The sequence below is a fragment of the Ornithorhynchus anatinus genome, chromosome X3, assembly GCF_004115215.2.
Source record: "Ornithorhynchus anatinus isolate Pmale09 chromosome X3, mOrnAna1.pri.v4, whole genome shotgun sequence".
NCBI lineage: Eukaryota > Metazoa > Chordata > Mammalia > Monotremata > Ornithorhynchidae > Ornithorhynchus > Ornithorhynchus anatinus.
The window spans coordinates 18,006,939-18,028,345 of NC_041751.1; the positions used below are offsets into that span (position 1 = coordinate 18,006,939).

Here is a 21,407-nt window from a genome sequence, read left to right on the forward strand (position 1 = left end):
GTGAGCCCCAAATGGGACGACCTGATTACTTTATTATCTACCCCAGTGCTTAGAACAGTGCTTGGCCGTAGTAAGCACTTAACAAATAGTAATAATTACTGTTATTATCTCACAGTCTGAGTGAGAGAACAGATAATTCTCTGTTTTACAGTCATACAACAGACAAATGGCAGAGCCAGGGTTAAAATCCAGCTCCTCTGACTTTCTAAGTCCATGCTCTAATACTGTTTGGAGAAAAAGCCACAATGTAAAATGATGCTTGCAAGACTAGGGCATCATTTGCAAGACTTATATTCGTGATTTCCTAGTCTTTCTTGAAGGCATATTCTCCGTGCATCTGGCGTACAATGTTGCTTCTGGTTACCTGACCACAGGAGAGTGCTCCAATGGCTCCCATGGCCAATCAGTTGTGGGAAATGCCCTGGACTCTAGTCCTAGATAGAGTGACGGGAAGTTGTGCCTTGTCAGTCACCTAGGGAGCCCTGCCCATTCCTCCGCTTGCTGCTAGTTCATGTGTACATTTGGTTGGGGGGCCTTCAAGTAATAATAATAGTAATAATAATGATGGTATTTCAGTGCTTACTATGTGCCAAGCACTGTTTTAAGCAGTGGGGTAGATACAAGGTAATCAGGTTTATCCCAAGTGGGGCTCACAGTTTTAAGCCCCATTTTACAGATGAGGTAACTGAGGCACAGAGAAGTTAAGTGATATGGCCAAAGTCACACAGCTGACAAGTGGCGGAGCCGGGATTAGAACTCATCACCTCTGCTCCCAAGCCCATGCTCTTTCCACTACGCCATGCTGCTTCTCAAATCCTTCCTCTGGCCTGGAGCTCCCTCCCTCTTCATAGACCACCACTCTTTCCCACCTTCAAAGCCTCATTATAATCGCATCTCAGTGGGCATTGTAAAGAAGCAGCATGGCTTAGTGGAAAGAGGCTGGGGCTGTAAGCTCTTTGTGGGCAGGGAACATGACTGCCAACTCTGTTTTATTGTACTCTCCCAAGCACTTAATACAGTTCTCTGAACACACTAAATGCTCAGTAACGACCATTGATTGATTATTCAAATAAGATACGAAAGAATATTTCCAAGCCAGTATGTCCTCAGCAGGGGACTCTGTAACAGAACATAAAGCTAGCACAATCATCAGTTTAAGATGAGAACATATGGCTGAGAGATTAAAACACAGACCGTGTTAAAATAAATTAGGACAAAAATGCCAAAATCCTATTGCCACCCTATGGACATGCGCACTTGCTCACACACACATAGATTTTTGAAGAGTCAGCTTCATCTGAACTGATTTAAACTAGCTTAGGATTTAAAAAGAAAGCCTCTTGGCTGAAAAAGAATATACCAAACGTCGGGTTGAAGCAGTTATGTCTATTGGAAATAATAATAATAATGATGATGGTATTTGTTAAGCGCTTACTATGTGCCAAGCACTGTTCTAGCCACTGGAAAGAGCAAAAGACAGGGAGGCAGACAAGATGGGTTCTAATTTTTGCTCCTCCACTTACCTGCTGTGTGATCCTAGGCAAGTCACTTAACTTCTCTGGGCCTCAGTTCCCTCATCTGTGAAATGGGGATTTAATGCCTATTCTTTCTACTACAAAGTAAGCCCCATGTGAGACCTGATGATCTTATATCTACCCCACTTCTTAGTGTAGTGCTTGGCAAATAGAAAGTATTTAACAAATACCGCAGTTATTTAAAATAGCTCAGACGTACAACCTTGACAAATGGGGTTTAGAATAGAAATGTCAACAGCCATTTATATGTGAAAGTTGTACTTTAAGTAAAGTGATCATATATCATGATATGGGTGGGAAATTTGCAAATATTCAGGTTTTGGGGGCTGTCCATCCTGACTTTTAGCTACAAATAGAAGTTTATATCCCAGAAGAACTATGCTCAGATCCAGTTTGTTTTTAAAATTTCCTTCAGAGCTTTCTTTGGGTTGTCTCCTGGGATTATAGCCTCTATAAGCCATGGAACTGTACAAAACAGGCTCACCCCACACCCCTACTCAACAAATCTGCATATTATTGAGAAACAATATTTATTCATTGGTACTTTCTGAAAGGTGGCTGAAATGAGCAGATGAAAAGTAAGAGTTGAGAAGCGGTTAGGGTGCTGACCTCATCTCAGAAGAGGATTATCATTCTAAATCACTTTTGAGAGCAGAGGACCGTATTTGTGTATTTTGGTATAATGCAGAAGGGTAGAAAACATGATCCTTACCTTGAAGAGTTTAGAGATGGTTGACAAAGACAAGTAAATATCAATTGCCCTCCCCCAACTGAAAAAAAAGAAGTAACTCCAAGCTATTACCGCTGGGGTGAGATTTCATTATCAACCTTTCCTGTTTGTAGGGCACTTTGGCAAAAAGCCAAAGACTCTCCCAGAAGAAAGATTTTGTTGGGAAGGTTTCCTGTTGAAGAGGAGCTAGCCAAGAAGTCAGACATGCCTTTCCTTCTATATCCCTTCCCCCACCCTTGATTAAAATGAGAGAGAGAACACAAGAAATGCCATTATGGGATCAGACTAATCATCCCATCCCCCCAGTTACCTGTCTTCAAAATGGTCCTATGTGATGGTAACCTTCCGTGACGTTATACTGAATGCTTCGAAATATATTATTTCACCTACCCAACTTTTCCATCATTGTATTATCTTCATCACCTTATCTTCCTTGAGCACCTGCTGTGTTGTGATGGTGACTTCAGGTCTGGGAACAGATGAACAAGGCCTGGTCTAAGCCATGTCTTTTTAAGGGCAAATTTGCAATGGCACTATTTGCATCATGACGGTAGTGAATAACATTGGTGGCCTCAAAGCACTTTTACAGGGGTTTTCTACTGCAAAACATTATAAATCTTCAGATATATCACATCTTCCTATCTACTTGAAGACATAAGAAATGCAATTACTTAGGATAGGTTAGGCTAATAATCTATTCAGCCCCGTTTTCTGTCTCCAACCGTGGCTGCAGGAGGTTTGGAGGGTACATACAAAGCTTGCCTTCTTTGACTCTGATATTAATGTTAATTTTTCCCCTCTGCATTCCTATATATCCTTCTTGTAACCCATAAACCATTATGAACTAGTTCCCCATGACTTTACCCACATCCCTCTTGAACCTACTGATTCATTCACTCAATCGTATTGAGCTTGTACAGTGCAGAGCACTGTACTAAGTGCTTGAGAGAGTACAGTACAACAATGCTGATATTTCTGGCTGAACAACTGACCTCTTCCCCCCAGTAGCAAATTCCATATGATTACTCCCCCAGGTTAAAATAAAAAATTGCCTTTGTTTTGAACCTATCACCTATATGTTTCAGTGAGCGCCTCTTATCCTGGAATGGTGGTATTCGGCATATAACAGTTAGGTTTCTACCCTGACCACAACTTTTATGATTCCATAGACTTTGGACATGTCCCCTCTTATAAAAATCTTTTTTTTTTTTAAAGATATTTGCTAAGCACTTATTCGATATCAAACACTGTTCTAAGCACTGGGGCAGGTACAGGTTTATTAGGTTGGACACAGTCCCTCTCCCACAGGAGGTTTAAAGGTTGAAGAGTTGGATGCTTATTTGTCCGTCCCCCTAAGGAACTCTCACTTTCGCTCAGAACATCTTGGCTGTCATTGTCAAAATCATTTTTTTGTTTTATCTGTTCTTCTTAAGTTATGATACCAACAGTTGGATGTAGAATTTGAGGTGTAGGCATATTCTGGTTTGTATAGTGGTAAAGTGATTATGCCCTCTTTGTTTTCTATCTTGTATCCAAAGATGCTCCATGACCAGGGGAAAGAGCTCAGGTCTGGGAGTGGGAGGACCTGAGTCCTAATCCTTGCTCTGCTAGTTGGTTGCTGATTTAAAAGTCACTTAACTTCTCTGTGCCTCAGTCTCCTCAACGGTTATCCCTCCTACTTAAACTGTGAGCCCCATGTGGGGCAGGGACTGTGTCCAACCTAATTTCCTTGATTCTTCCCCAGCGTTTGGAACAATGCTTAACACATAGTGCTTAACAAATATAATGATAATAATAACATCTGAATAATAGGTTGTGTGCTGCCTAAGAGATGCTCTAAATCTTGTGATTTGGAGCTCAAGGAATTTTCCAAAAATGTAAATTGGATCAAAAGTGGATGTAACCCTTAATCTGGAAACGTATCCCGACATAAAAGGATGTTTCAAGATATTTCTGGCATACTAGGGCAACTTTTAAAATTTGGAGGGTGAGGTCAATCTAACCATAAAAAAACATTATGACAATCATTTTTATTTGCAGTATCCTTCATCCACTCATTTCAAAATGTTTATAGAGATTGAGCAGCTCATTCATCCACATGGCACCCCAATGAAATAGGAATATGAAATTTTAATGAATTTTATGCAGATAATAATGAAGAAGAAGCTGTTGAGCACTTGGAAAGCTGGTGTCACATTTATACTAATTTAAGAGTAAAGGCAGAAGTCTCTCAAATGAACTTCTTTATTGCCCTCCTTAAAACAGTCACAGTCTGTGATGAAAGCTACGGTTTTTAGGCTGATTTATCAGCAGATTATTAAATAAAAATGATATTTTTGTTGCTTTTTTAAAAAGAAAAAAAATCAAGAGTGGTTTCAAATATCTGCCTTCAGCCTAATGTTTCCCTTTATGTAACCTATTTGCATTTTGTGTTTAGAAACTGACATTCCAAAAGATTTTCTTTGACCTTGAGCCTGGTTTGAATATTGAGGCAACAAATTAGGAATGTGAGAAGCCCTACAAATAAAAATATTTCCTGTGAAAGTGGAGCTGATGTGACACTTACATTTTAGAGCATCCTACTTACCCAGATGATAAATGACAGGATTTTAAAGGAAGAGGGTGATGGAAAAAGAAGGGAGGCTTGAAGAATGAAAAAGATGTCTGATACATGATTTAGGAGTGGTCCATTATGATTCACTGTGACTCTACTGATCATATGTTTCATCTTTCTTTCAGGAGCAAATTTTGTAACCCGGAAAATCAGCCGATCAGTAGCTAAGATTCATCTCGGCCAGCTAGAATGTTTCAGTTTGGGAAATCTGGACGCCAAACGAGATTGGGGCCATGCCAAAGACTACATCGAGGTAGGTTGTTGATCTTCTCTCCTTTTATTAAAGTCAAGTTTTGGTTCCATTTGTATTTGGAATGCCATATATTAATAGGACCTATCCAAGGTGCTTTGTAAATTCTTGGCAGCAGAGATTTCTTTAGCCTCCCGGTGGTTCGATAATATGACCACGTTAAGCATGGACATGACACCTAAGCAGAAAAAAAATCTCTCTTAAAAAGAGTCTAAAAGTAGAAGTATAATAAACATTTTAAGGATAAAAACGATATCTTCTCCATATCCTATAATTCTCCATTGCACCAAGTTCAGTATCATCTATATCTGGGAATCAAAACACATTTAAAATAGGATTCCCTTCAAATTCCCTAGCTCCTGCTTCTGTCCACTAAAATGAAGTGCTAGAATAAGAAAACAAAAATTGGGCTCCCACCATCATGCCCAGTGTAAACCTTGCATAACCCCGAGGAAACGCAGGTTTACATTCCTCCACCATGCTTTTCTTCATTTCTACAACCTTAATTCCGTACATAAAAAATCTGTTAAGAAGAAGAAGAATCTGTCTCTAAAAAGAGGCTTCAGATCTTTTGGGGGGAAATGAAGGGAACTCTACTAACGCTCTATTGCTGACAGTTAAAAATCAGGTTCACCTTTAAAAAGGGAGCTTCAGTTAATAATGGCTGATTCCAATACACAACACAGATTATCTAGTGATTCATTTAAGGTTCTTTTAACAAGTGATTAGTTTTACCTGATTAATTTTTCAGTGCCTAGAATTTTTATTACAAGTGTGTGCATGAAGCAATATTGCCCTTTTCCCTAGAGACTATTGTCCTTATTTAGGTGCTTACAGATTTCCTGTGCACATTGGACTATTTCTGTCCTTTAGTCATTTCTCTCTGGGAAACCGGATCTGGCTTCCTTGTTCATTGATGTTATTCAAACCAAAGCTTAAAAAATGACACGCACAAACAAAACCAAGGTGCTCCGTTGATATTTGTTGAAGCCTACGTTCGGTTTTCTTTAATATCAGTTTTATTTATAACCATTTTAGAGCTATCGAGAGCCTGAAGTTGAAAGCTGTTTGTTTTTTTTCTTGGAAATTTTGAAATGTAAAGTATGGAAAAAAACTTCTTTGAAAGTTTGAGGAAATGTTAAACTAGCTTTAAATATTAACAAGGTCTTCATTTCATTTTTGTGGGTCTGTTTTCAAAAGGAGAGTACAATGAATTTGTTCTCTTGAAATCAGGAAATGTAAATGCAGTATACGTTTGTCATTTTTACTGTTATCAAAAGATTATACGGGATAATATTTTAGAAAGGAACCGTGCAACAGGATGTTACTGATGGACAAGGATGATCCAAGACTTTGTAGCTCCAAGCTGTGCCTCTCTTGACTCCTCCACACCCAGTTGATCTGCTGGTATGGGTTGCCCCTCAAAATCAAACTTCCAGAATCAGAGCAGAGTAAGGAGTTTCCAGGGGAAGTCAAGAGAGCTTCCTTACATTGCCTCCAACATGCAGTGTAACTGTTTGTCTTTGAAAGTTGCTGCTTGCAAGCCACTGATTAAAGATTGTTATTGGGTACTGCATGGATTAACACAGTTTATGGTTGTTGATTGGTGTTGATTCAGATACACATCTCTTCTCAAAGTTTTGTCCCAAAGATTTCAAAATCAACAACTCCTAATCCCACTGGCAATAATTTTTTACACTTCTTAGGCAGGGTGACAACATTACTACATATCCAACAAACTTTTTTTTCGAACTGAATAACATCCAGCAAAGTGTTCTGGGTTACAGATATGAACATACACTTTTCAGATTTCACTCATCATGACACTTGCAAAGAGGAAGTCATTCTTAGTTAAGTTTGACCCAACTTGTCCTGCAAAACAATGAATTTCTGAGTATTTAGGACTCAGTCGAAGTCCCAAATACTAATCCACACTGATGTTATGAGAAATATTCCAGATCTTTCATGTTTGTTTTCTGAGACCTTTCTAAAATTCCCAGCTCTGAAAGATACAATCAGTAGAAAATAATTCATTTTCTATAGGTCACTCCCAAGAGATCCAGTTGGTCTATATTGAATAATAATAAAAATAATAATGTTGGTGTTTGTTAAGCGCTTACTATGTGCCAAGCACTGTTCTAAGCGCTGGGGTAGACACAGGGTAATCAGGTTGTCCCACGTGAGGCTCACAGTTAATCCCCATTTATGTGTTATGAGACACATAATATGTGTTAATCCCCATTTATTTAAGTGTTATGAGACTATATGTTCTTAGACGATCTGAATATATTAACATGTAGTTACATTTTCTTTAGCAAAAATGTAAGTGCTATCAAAATGGAAAACATGAAGGCTAATATTTTATATGAAGTAGACCCATTTAAAAAGTTGATATTGTCAAGTGATTTCAGAACAGAAGTGATGTATCAAATATCAGCAGTTATTTCCCTACCCAACTTGTCAGAGATGAGAGAGTGTGAGTGTTTCTGCACAAATCACTAGCACTGAAGTCAGTTCCTTCACCTGGGCTCTCAGGTCCAAAGCTCATTTCTTGTTCTTGATGGGAGATTCCACTTGTATCATCATCATCATGTCTTTGGCCAAAAAACTGAATGTCAATTGACCTATCCATAAATAGAATATAACCCTATATGCAGCATGGCATAGTGGAGAGAGCACAGGCCTGGGAGTCAGAAGGATCTGGGTTCTAGTACTAACTAGAAGCAGCGTGGCTCAGTGGAAAGAGCACGGGTTTTGGAGTCAGGGCTCCTGAGTTCGAATCCCAGCTCTGCCACTTGTCGGCTGTGTGACTGTGGGCAAGTCACTTAACTTCTCTGTGCCTCAGTTCCATCATCTGTAAAATGGGGATTAAGACTGTGAGCCCCACGTGGGACAACCTGATTCCCCTATGTCTACCCCAGCACTTAGAACAGTGCTCAGCACATAGTAAGCGCTTAACAAATACCAACATTATTATTATTATTATTAACTCTGCCACTTTTCTGAGGTGGGACCTTGGGAAGTCACTTTACCTCTCTGTGCCTCAGTTACCTCAGCTGTAAAATGGAGATAAGACTGTGAGCCCCTTGCAGGATGGGGACTGTGTCCAACCCGATTAACTTCTATAATCCCCAGTGCTTAGAACAGTGCTTGGCACATAGTAAGTGCTTGCCAAGTACCATAATTATTACTATTATTATTATTATTATTATTAACCCTCAAAATATTGAAAATCACTCATAATATCGAATGCTTGAACATGAGAAGCAGCATGGCCTAATGGATAAAGCGGGCCTGGGAATCAAAAAGGCCTGGTTCTGCTACTGGCTCTGCCACTTGTCTGCTGTGTAACAACTGGCCAAATCAGTTAACTTCTCTATGCCTCAGTTCCCTCATCTGTCAAACGGGGATAAAGACTGTGAGAATATCAACTCTCATTTGTTGAGGAAAACCCCATCTATATTTGCAATACTTTCAAGATCCAAGCCAACTTTAAGATTCTTATCTTGTCCAAATATTTCCTGTCATTCCTCATAAAATAACCTGTTCATTTTATAATTCCTCATAAAATGATAAGCAATTAATAAATCCTGCTACATTTTCTTCTGGGCTATCCTACTGTGTAGTGTTTTCCATTGTCAGTGCAAAAGCTTACTTTATTTTTACAAAGAAAGGGAAAAAATCTCCAAACAGTCAATGTTGTTTTGTTTCTAATAGCTAACTGCAGATTGTAGTGATATCACCAACCGAAAAAGGGTGCCCTTGGTCATCTCAGACTGGGTTCCCAGTAATTTGGATCGGGAATGGGTTTCTTAAACTGGAGCAACCTAGAGACTCAGATTTCAGTGACATGTAAAGAATTCACCGCTTTCTTGAACTATTTGGAAATAATTAGGTGCCTCTACATTATCTAATTTGATTCTGATAAAATGTCCTTACCAATAACGTTTACAGTTGAAAGTGTCATTACGAACATGATACACCAAGCTTCTTGAAATCAGTTCAAATCTTCTGAAATAGTAGCAGTCAAAGAAATGCTTGGGGACCAGAATACACTAGAGTTGGATAGTCAGCTTCCTGTGAAAATATGTTGTGAAACTTGTTGAAAGCCATTAAAGTTTTAATTGAAACCAATTAAAGCACATTAGGAGGTAATCTTATACTCCACCCTTCAGTCACTCCCACTGATGTTCTGAGTTAGAGTAAAAGTAAATGATCCTAGGTAAACACTCACATGTTTTTATTCTCCTAAATTTTGAATTCATATTGTTAATACTTACAGCCATTAGGTATCATGGCTATATCATCACGACCTGAGCTTACCGTAATATAAATGAAGCAATATCTTGACTGTTGGCTATTGGTGCTATCTTGTTCTGGTCAAACTTTCAGTTGACCATTTTAATGACATTGTCTTTTGGGGAATAAGGACAAGTTATTAATATAGAGATTTTGGTTTCCATCATTGTGCATAGAGATTTAGTAACCTAGGTATGCATTTTGCCTTCCTGCCAAGTATATATGCCATGAGGAGCAGTGTGGCTTAGTGGAAAGAGCTCAGGCTTGGGTTTAGGACCTGGGGTCTAATCCTGGCTCTACCACTTGCCTGCTGTGTGATCTTGGGAAAGGCACTTAACTTTTTGGGTCTCAGTTACCTCATCTGTAAAATGGGGATTAAAATTGTGAGCCCCACCTGGGACAATCTGATTACCCTGTATCTACCCCAGCGCTTAGAACATTGCTTGGCACGTAGTAAGCACTTAACAAATGTCATAATTATTGTTATTATTATTTTATATGAAGCATCAGTCAATTGCCCACTTCTGCACCAGTATGGGGCAGGGTTTTCACTGGAAATCAATATTTGCTTTAATCAGATTTAATGTGTTATTGCACTACATAAACCAGGAGCATTGACAATTTGCAATAACTTTGTTTCTTCTTTCATTCTCTCACATCTGTCTAGAACTATTTAGGATGCAAATTAAAATTGTCTCTCCATGTTTTTGCTTTGAATAACAGTGAGTCTTTGGGAAAATAATTCCCTTTCACTGCTTTTACTCCTGGAAATCATTTACTCCTGGAAATGTAACTTTTAACCTCACAAACCATTATCCCAGATAGCTCTGGGTCTGCTTCATTGCTTTCTCAGAACTTTTTATTGCACTGTGTTGTCTTCTGGCATAGACTGAACTGTAGTCTTATCTTGGTTATCATCCTCTTTTGATTAAAACAAGCACATGTTAATTTGTTTCTCATTTGGGTTAAAACAAAAACTTTCACAAATGTCACCTTCCCTAATACAGAGAGACAAATTCACAGTAATTCCATGGGAATTAATTTTATTCTTCTATTTTAGATTTAGTACTTGCTTTTAAACAAAATCAGAATCCTAATGCTCAGCAGGAAAGTTAAAAGGTTTTTATAATTTCCATTTTCTGTAAGAAAGGAAAGTGATGTTTTGATCATTTACATTTTTTGTTGTTTGCTGCTCTTTTGCTTCACAGTAACTGTCTTGAGCTAGGATAATTGATGGCTCTTTTAAGCCAATTTGATCTTGAAATCAGATCCGATCTGCTTTGATTGATGTGGTGATCCACAGCACTGATTATCTTATCATCTATGCACAGTAATTGTGAGACTAGGGCATGCATGAACCTTCAGTGGAAATGTTTGATGGATTAGATTCTTTTGTCTGGAGCAGATACTGTGCATTCATAAAATTCTTGACACTTTTACTTACTAGGGAAAAATTTAATTTACAACACAGTGTTTCCTATGTAGATACCCATTGTATTAGCTCTGTATATTAGTTTAGTCCAAAGATTTCAAAGTTATTGTCCCCTTGGAATAAAATATTCAAAGGTGGCCTCCCATTTAATTTGCCCTGCGTTGTGGCACAAAATTCGAATGTTATATTGTTGTGTTGATAATTAACCAACTGTGAATGCAACTAACTCTTTGAAAGCAAAAATGGCCGGGTTTCTTTTATTTGGTTGGGGGTTTTTTTTGTTTTTTTAATTGGTATTTGTTAATTGCTTACTATGTGCCAGACACTGAACTAAGTACTGGGGTAGATAAAAACTAATTATGTTAGATACAGTCGGTGTCCCACATGGGGTTCACAGTCTAAATCCCAACTTTGCAGACAGAGAGAAGTTTAGTGACTTACTCAAGGTCATACAGCAGTCAAGTCACAGTGCCAGGATTAGAATCCAGGTCCTCTGATGACCAGGCTGATGCTGTTTCCATTAGCCCACCCTGCCTCTCAGTTGTGGCTTCCATTTACAAATAAAGGGTTACTTTTAGTTTGAATATGCATTTTGTAAACATTAAAAAAACACAAAATAGATTAATTCATTCATTAAACCATATTTATTGAGCACTTATTGTGTGCAGAGCACTCTACTAAGTGCATGGGAGAATACAATACGAGAATAAACAGACACATTCCCTGACGTATAGCTGAGGCTCTTTGAATATCTGCCCCTCCAGTATAAAGTCTCATCTTGAAATGTTTAGCAAGTTACCAAGAAAGTATTGGATGTATTTTGCATATATCCCAATCTATTACCCCCTTCATAAATCCTTGAAAAATAGATTTTTTTCCCAAATTTTCAAGGAAAAAATGTGAATTTGGTGTTATTGTCTTCTTTTAAAAACTCATTTTACAAGAATGTCTCAGCCCTTTTACAAGTTTGATTTAGTCCACAGGAAATGGTTTTAAAGTATTTTTTTAATCATGCTTTACCACAGACAAAACGGGTAAAAACAAAAGTATCTAGTACAGGAAGGCCTTGGGCTTAAGACATAACAGGTTTCAGAAAATTGCATCTTAAGTTGAAATGTTGTAAGCCAGAACTAATGTTCTCTTAGAAATAAAGTTATTAATGGGGGATTGGGTCATGAAACAAGGTCAGGCACCCTATTTTTACCAAAATTTCTCCAAATTATGTACTCAGTCAATTATACATGAGTAATGTTCCTAAATATAAGTATTTATACAGTCAGATATGTTCCTTAATAGGATTGCCAACTTTTACTTCCTCTGAAGTAAAATGTACTTGTCAACACGCCCTGGTGACTTTGCCTAGTGATTAGGTAAATCCGTGCCCCACAGACTCTCCTACTCTGCCTCCTCCCTCTTTAAACTTTCATCTCCTTCTTCCTCCCACGCCTCACCATCACAGTTTTTAAAACTGTATCCCCATTTCCCCATGGCTCCGATGTGCCTCTCCCACTACCACTTCTGGAGCTAATTCCGTAAGAGGGACTAATATGATGTAAAGCTTCAACGGGGTGTGAATTTAGAAGCATTCTAAGGGTGATTTGTTCCAAACTTCTTACAGCATGGGCTGCCTGAATTTGCAAAAATATGTTGTTTTCTCTAACCGTGTTTTTTTTAGTTCTTCCCACTCCTACAGTCTCCATATCATACCATCACCTATTAAGAAGAGAGCAGAATCTAACCATAGTCTTTGGAAAACTCCTGGAATACAGTTAGTTTGGAAGGTGATGTTGGTGGAACATGCTCTTTTTCAGAATTTTCATGCTTTCATCTAACAGTAGTCACTCTCCTCGTCGTTGTAGTTTTCACTTAATATTGCACTATGACCAGTAATTGAGTTGGAACCTATATTTTCTACTGGAGGCAAGATTTCCAACCAAATTTTGAAGCCAAATGAACTCTCAAAGTGCTTTTGTTTTGTCAGCCAGTCAAGTCAATTGAGTTATTAATCTCAACTAGGAAAACTATATGGGTATAATTTAGCCACAATCCCTTCCCCATATGGGTGTATAATTCCAGGAGATGTGAGGGAGAAGAAGCAGCAGCGTGGTCTAGTCGATAGACCCACGGGCCAGGGAGTCAGAAGGACCTGGGTTCTAATCCCAGGTCTGCCACTTTTTTGCTGTTTGACCTTAGTAAATTCCCTTCACTTCTCTGTACCTCAGTTACTTCATCTGTAAAATGGGGATTAAGACAGGGAGCCCCAGTGGGGACATGGGCTGTGTCCAACCTGACTGCTTTGTATCTACCCCAGCGCTTAAAACAGTACCTGGCACGTAGTAAGCGCTTTACGGATACCATAAAAAAGAGAGGCTTGGAATGGGAAGGATAGACAACAGGAAAAGATCAAAAAATTACCTGAGTCACCCAGATGGCCTATAAATCAGAATATTGGTGATGTGGATTTATTTTCTTTAGCATTACTCTTCTACATCTTTTTTCGCCTTGGATGTTGCGAGATGGCTTAATTCAAAGGGGAAAGGGAGAAATGTATATTTCAAAACAGTAGGTGACTGCCCATAGCTACCGAAAATGGGCACCGATGCAGTTCACCAAGAGGTAAATAATGTTGGTGTTATTCTTTAATTCTCCTTTGCTTAATTTCATTTCCTGTTCTTGCCTCATATTATCCACATGCTCATTTTAGAGATACCTGCTCTCGATACCAACACCCTCTTCTGACTCACAAAATGCAATGTATTGACTCATTGTGAGTTCAGCCTCAAGGAAGGAATACATAGATACACTTGCCAACTGAATTGATGTGTGGATTACATAGTATGAAGCCCATTAGTGATTCATTATCTTTCCTGATGTTGAATCTTTACACCTGTCAGGAAGTCAAACCTGATCAGTTTTCTCCAGATCCACTCTATACATCTGAACTGTTCTAAATTCTCAGGCCAGTTGCCATAAAATTCATCTACCTAAAAGAATTAAAATTCTAAAAGACTTTCATGATTCATATTGATATACTAAATCATCATCTCCCTCCCCTAAGTCACTTGGCGTTCCATGTGGTAGATCCAGTTCAGTTCAGAAAATGAAATACAAACACTTTAACAGTGAAACATGATTTTTTTTCCAATGAGAGAGAGTAACAATTAAAAATGCTTAGAGTACTAGTATGCTGAGGTATTAATATGAAAATATTGTCCGGTCTTGTAATTAAGTTCAGTTTACTAGTACTGGAAAATTGTTTCACTATCCCACTCTTCCCAAGGAGGCTTGATGTAATACAATTAGCATTCGAACTTGCTCAACAGAAATTGGTATTCATCGTGGGCAAGTGGGTGAATTAGTATTTGCCCTTAGCAGAGGAAACTGAGCTAACTTCTTTAATTTGATAAGCAAATGCAGAAAGTTGTTAGATAGGAATGGTTAAGTCGTTTGCCCAGAACCACCCAGCAAAGCAGTGGCAGAACCAGAAACAGAAAAGCAGGAGTTATAAATCCCTGTCCCATCATTCTACCGAGAGACTTCCTCTCCTATCTATATTATGAAATAGATATACTCGTAGATAAGTAGTAGAATAGGGTATAGAGCAGCTATGTACAGGAAATTCAAGTTTAACAGAAACACATTTCTTTTGATTCTTATCTTCAAAAAACCTAAAGGTAGTAAGTTTAAAGGAGTTAGACAACTCAAGTTCCATTGTCTTTTGTCAGTGGAAGCTGAAAGCCTCATTGTAGTTATCTGTTAGAGTCTCTTTGGAGCCAATACATCTTTGAACTGTTTGGCTATATGAGTCAACTGTGGAAAATAATCCTTAATGAGTTAATTGTCTGAGGTATACTGTATTAAGGGGTGTCAGGAGTCCAGTAGCCTCAACAAAATGATGCAAGGCCGGTCATATACTTCAGTAAGAGCCTTGCTCACCCACCCTCTGGGGTCATTTTCACAAGCAGTAGAAGTATACTGATGTCATACATTGATGCATATGATTGGCGAATCCCAGTTGGCTTTCTTCCTTGAGGTCCTGTTGATAAGCAAAGTCCACTGAGCCATTTGTTTCCTCTCCTTTTGTGATTGATGCAGTCTCCTTTTTGTGGTCTCCCCTCATTATCTTGAGCTGGCAATTGCTGAGTGAATGGAAGCTCATTAAATGATTGTAACTATTCCGTGCCTATTACTGTTGCTTTTTCTCCCTTTTAAGTTTACTTTAGCCAAATGTGAATCGGAATATATGGTATTACAAACTAAGGAGGATTAAAGCAGCGTCAGGTTTACGTGTTCTTGAGAGGGGTACAGCAGTACTCTAACTTTGTAGTCACTGGCTTGTGGTTCCAACAAACTTACTTTCAAAGTTACCATGTTCTGACACTGAAGACCCCTCAGTGAACTCAGTAGCAATTTCAGAGCTCCTTGAGAACCCCAAGGAGGGTATTGGTTTAGATTCAGTCAGGACTACTCCTGGTTCATTCAGTCATTCATTCAATCATATTTATTGAGTGCTTACTGCGTGCAGAGCACTGTACTAAGTGCTTGGGAGAATATAATGTGACAATAAACAGACACACATTCCCTGCCCACATTGAGCTTACAGTCTTGGTTTGGGATACCATCAGGATACTTTGTCCACTCTGCATATACAGTACCTATCCCAGCACTTAGAACAGTCCTTGGTGCTTAGTAAGCACTTAATAAATATTATTACTATTTTTGACTGCTCTGGGAACTGGGCTTTAATGGATTCTGGGAGGTAGTGTTAGCTGGTCCCTTCAAGCCTCTCCAGATATTCCACATTTATCTGTCCCAATAGAACCTGAGGCTACTTGAAGCATCCTAACCTTTCGGGGAGCCACACACACACTCGGTTAGGTAAACTTCACCCTCAGTGGTGTCTTTGAATACAAAGGACTACTACATATGCAAGGAACAGTTGCAGTCCAGGATAATTTCCTGGGCTGAGTCTTCCCCAAGACTGCCCTGAAATCACAACCCATTGAGAGAGGGCCTGACAAAATGGCAAAACCAAAATATACTGGAATACACAGTCTCCTCTTGCCAACCCCTCGGGTTAGGTTCCTGAAATTCCAATGGCTGACCCAAACCAGGCTTTGGACCAGTTGGAGTGAAGGACTCTGTGATTTCATATTGAGCAAAGTTGAAGACAATTTGAGGCAGATAAAAATAATCATTGTAAGCCAACACTAGGTGTGGAGAGTATAGGAACAAATAGAGAGTTTAGAGGCGTTCCCAGACTGAGCTCCTCTTCCCCCTCTACTCCCTCTGCCATCCCCCCTTTACCTCTCTGCAGCTAAAGCCTCATTTTCCCCTTTTCCCTCTGCTCCTCCACCTCTCCCTTCCCATCCCCACAGCACTGTACTCGTCCGCTCAACTGTATATATTTTCGTTACCCTATTTATTTTGTTAATGAATTGTACATCGCCTTGATTCTTTTTAGTTGCCATTGTTTTTACGAGATGTTCTTCCCCTTGACGCTGTTTATTGCCATTGTTCTTGTCTGTCCGTCTCCCCCGATTAGACTGTAAGCCCGTCAAACGGCAGGGACTGTCTCTATCTGTTGCCGACTTGTTCATCCCAAGTGCTTAGTACAGTGCTCTGCACATAGTAAGCGCTCAATAAATACTATTGAATGAAAGGGTAAAAATCGAGTTCTTCTCTGTAATGAAGAAGAGTACAGGATTTTTTTAAATGGTATCTGTTAAATGCTATGTGCCAGGCACTATACTAACTGCTGAAGTAGATGCAAACTAATCAGATGGACACAGTCCATGTCTCGTGTAGGGCACACAGTCTTAATTCTGATTTTACAGATGAGGTAACTGAGGCACAGAGAAGTGACTTACCCAAGGTCACCCAGCAGACAAGTGGCTGAAATAATAATATTAATCATATTTGTTGAGTGCTTACTATGAGCTAAACACTATACTAGGTGCTAGAGTAGGTACAACTAAGTACTGGTGTAGATACAAGATCATCAGGTCAGACACAGTTCCTTTCCCAGATGGGTCCAATAGTCTGAAGAAGGAGAACAGATACTGAACCCTCATTTTACAGATGAGGAAACTGAGGCACAGAGAGGTTAAATGACTTTCCCATGATCACATAGGCAGGTGGCAGAGTTGGGATTAGAACCCAGGTCTTCTGACTTTCAGGTCTGTGTTCTTTCCACTATGCCATACTTGTTTTCCTGGGACCTTCCTCTCATTGTAACTGAAGATAGAAGTGAAGCCCTAGGAGAAATCTCAGTAAGTAAGGCTTCTTATTTTAGGCTTAGACCAGGCCCGAAAAATCATTGTTATTAAAAAGATAATTTAACCCCACCTGGGAACTCCCATTCTCTGCTCATTTTCCCTTTTGGAAGAATCCCAGATCATTTATTTTATCTGGCTCTTTACGTCCATCCTTCCTTACCTGGAAAGGCACTTCATGCCACTCAGACATGAATGGACTAATGGAAAGAGTATAGGCCTGGGAGTCAGAGAACCTGGGTTATAATCCAGGTCCACCACTTGCCTGCTTTGTGACTTTGGGTGAGTCACTTCACTACTCTGTGCTTCAGTTTCCTCATCTGTAAAATAGAAGTTCAGTAACTGTTCTCCCACCTCCTTAACCTGTGAGCCCTAGGTGTTCAACCCGGTGATTTTGTAACTACCCCAGCCCTTAGGACTATGCTTGCCACATAGTAAGCACTCCACAAATATGGTTATTATTGTTATTATTATTGACAGACCTTAAACATGACCGTACTGACTTGGATTATTCAGCCGGTCTGTTTTCAGCCCTGTAAGGGTACTGAATACTCTCTTTCTTAAAGAGTCACAAAGAGGAGGACTTGTATAATTATATCTCTGTCTTGAAAGAGCAATGGTAAACTCTTCCCTCCCACCACAAAAACTTGTGTAATATGCCCCAGTGTATGCCATAATACCCGAATCCATTGCCATCAGGCTCTCTGCCATGGCCACCGAAAGAGTGGCATGAGGTCTTTTAATTGCACCCTAGAGTCTGGCACAGAAATGAAATGAGCATCTCATGTTGTTCTTGGCAGAACACTCATGAAACAGAATGGAGACACTTGTAAGAGTTTTAGTCCTTGGCTGCCACAGCAACGTGAAATGCGAGAGGAGTTAGAGATACTTCTTGGGAATTTAGAAGATCCAGTTCCTCCTCTCTCTTCCCCTCCGAGGAAGACTCATTTGCATTAGCTACTTTTCTGATTATAAGACAACAACTACACTAAATTAGAAGCATGAGAGAGAAGGCTAAAGGGACCGACGTTATAAATGAATGGGCCCTGTATTTTAAGATCCATAAATAAGTCAAGAGAAGGATTTTAATGATAATATGTAGGTGCCCTGGGTAATACAAATCATATGGTACTGGTTTCCAAGATTTTGCAGCAGTGCCTACAGTAAGTGCTACTAATAAGTTTTTTCTTTATTTCCAGAAAATGATACTGATCTATACCATACCTACTATACATTTTCTTTCTTCCTTCCCTTTTTGCTTTCCTACAGCCATATTTTGTGATGTGGAGGGGAATAGAATACAAAACTAAGTTTGTCGTATTTACATAAATCTCCCTGTTAGGTTTTCGCCTCATTGTATCTGCATTTTTGTGTTTGACCTATTAGTGCTTCTTTGGTTTTATAAAGTTAAAAAAAAGTGCTTCCTCAGCAAAACCATCTGGTTTAGTTTCCTGTGCCTCAACAACTGTATGTGTATTATTATCAAGGCCACCCCTGTGGTTTTCTAAGTGGTCTTGTCACTCTGGTGGTCTTAAAATTCAAATGGAGTGATCGAAAAACTTTTCTCTAGGCTTCTTTCAAGTCTAAAGTTTCCGAAGTGGAAAAAATGCATATTGTTATCATATTTTGACGCCAACATATTTTTTTCATTTTTACTCTCATATGTAATATCTTTTAAAATTGTAGCACTGCAGTGTTCACTTTTTTAAAAAAATTCTAAAAGTTCTTCCAAGTCATAAATAGGCTACAAAGTTGCATCACAATTATTCCAAGACAGCTAGGAATGCAATCGATGTATGGTTTTCAGCTATCTCAAATAAACGATAAAATAAGCAAACTGATTATGTTTTTGATCATTTTGTCTTCAAGTAATATTTTAGATAGCAGTAGTTGGAAGAAATGTAAGAAGAATTGTAGGCTTTGGCCAAAAATTTGCTTGAAAAATATAATCAGTTTGTCATAGCCTAATGGCAAAACTTGCTTATTGAATAAAACTATGGTGGGAAACAAGAGCTTTATGGACTTTAAGAGCTTTATGGACTTTAATTACTATTATTCATTAGTAATAATGTGATTCCATTTGTCTCAGATCTGGCGTACTGGGGAGCAGGTGGGTAGGTGATTATGATTTAAGTGCTTACTGTGGTACCAGGCACTGCGCTAAGCCCTGGGATAACTATAGGGTGATCAGAACAGATACTATCCCAGTCCTACAAGGGGGACAGTCCAAGAGGTAGGGAGGTAGGAAAAAAATTCAGGTCTTCCGCATTTGGGGCTTAGAGCTCACAAATTCTCGTAGGTCACAGTAAACGTGCTCTACCCTCGTTGGAGGGCTCACGCATTTCTCCTCTGCCATCGATTCCCCTTCTTGTCTCTTCAACTTCTGCTATCCCGCCTGCCCCTTGCCAATCTTCTCTTCTGCCCACCCCATCCCGTTTTAAAATATGAGATGCTAAGCAAAAAGGACCCTGCAGGTAGATTGCTTGTTTTGGTCTGTCCTGTGAGAGATCTGTCTTTCTAAAAACAATTTCCAGTTCACTGTGCTTTCCATTACAAGTTACAAACAGGAACTCAGAAAATCCCGAATATCTTTTCTTTTATTCTTTTTTTATAGGAATCTTGCAATACCAATTTTTGTTTGGCACAGAGGAAGGGATGTAGGAAAAAAAGGAGAAGAGGGGAAGATTTGGTACAAACGAAACCTTAGTATGTGATTTTAGGAGTTTATAAACTTTTTAACAGTCATCACTATAACAAGGCCTTTTTGTATCCACAGATGTATTTCCGCATATTTCCTCTTCCTCTAAAATATTCTCACTTTAGGTAATGCTTGTTATATTAAAATTTCATATGCACCCCATCTCCCCTTAGCCCCGTAGCCTATTCAATTTCTACATTCATCACCAATAATCTTAGGAGTAGTCATCAATGAGTTAAGAAGAGGGATAGTTCTGGGTATGTATATTTCCACTCTATTTTCACTCAGGTTTCACCGACAGTGACTCTCCCCCACTTCAAAGCCTTATCGAAAGCACATCTCCTACTAGAGGCCTTCCATAAGCCCTCCTTTCTTCTTCTTCCACTCCCTTCTTTGTCACCCTGACTTTCTCTCTTTATTCATCCCCCATCCCAGCCCCCCAGGACTTATGTACATATCTGCAATTTATTTATATTAATGTGTGTCCCGCTGTAGACTGTAAAGTCATTGTGGGCATGTGTCTGTTTATTGCTGCTCTGTACTCTCCCAAGCACTTAGTACTGTGCTCTGCACAAACTAAGTGCTCAGTTAACACAATTGACTGAACTCTATCTCACTTTTGACTCTGTCCCGTGGCTCATGATGGGAACTTGCTCCCAGATCCCAAATCTACCAGATTATAGCTCTCCCCATCCATCAATCAATTGAGCAATGGTTTTTACTGAGTGCTTATTATATGCAAATCACTATATGAAGCACTTGGGAGAGTATGATTTAAAAAGTTGGTAGATAAGTTCCCTGCCCACGAGCTTAGAGTCTGTCTTCAAAGTCCTCCTAAAATCCCATATCTTTCAGGAAGCTTTCTCCTAATATTGCATACCATCCTAGTCGTGTCTAGCCCACAGCCATCCTTAGCAAACATCCATAGAAAATGAAAAGCCAAACATCAAATAGCAGAATTACTTACTCTGCTGTTTCATCCAGTTATACTTGAAGTACTTCATTTATATACTCACACTCATAATGCTTAGAGAAGCAGTGTGGCTCAGTGGAACAAGCATGGGCTTGGGAGTCAGAGGTCACGGGTTCGAATCCTGACTCTGCCACTTGTCAGCTGTGTGACTGTGGGCAATCACTTCACTTCTCTGTGCCTCAGTTCCCTCATCTGTAAAATGGGGATTAAGACTGTGAGTCTCCCGTGGGACAACCTGATGACCCTGTATCTCCCCCAGCGCTGAGAACAGTGCTCTGCACATAGTAAGCGCTTAACAAATACCAACATTATTTATTAGTTGCTATCTGTTGGCTTGCCTTTTAGAGTGTAAGCTCCTTAAGATTGGGAGCTTGCGTCTTGCTCTCTATTGTATGCTCCCAAGCACTTAATACACTGTTTAGCACTCAGGTTCTTAGTAAGTACTGTCACAATTGATAAAATTAAAAGTTGAAGGAGTAGAAAGATTTATGAAAGCCTAAGCATACTTTATTTAAAAAATGGGTTGAAAAAGATTAAAAATTAAAAAAAATTAAAAATAGGTTATAAAACTTTTAAAAACTTAGTTTATCTGAAGACACTC

General features: G+C 39.2%; 1 protein-coding gene across 1 annotated transcript in view; it reads left to right on the forward strand.

Moving 5' to 3' along the window:
• GMDS (GDP-mannose 4,6-dehydratase) overlaps positions 1 to 21,407 on the forward strand; it is a 566,781-nt gene that overhangs the window by 246,608 nt on the left and 298,766 nt on the right. Inside the window, exon 7 of the mRNA XM_029054026.2 lies at positions 5,005 to 5,132. Within this exon, the coding sequence (XP_028909859.1) occupies positions 5,005 to 5,132 (128 nt within the window). The remainder of the gene's footprint in view (positions 1 to 5,004; positions 5,133 to 21,407) is intronic.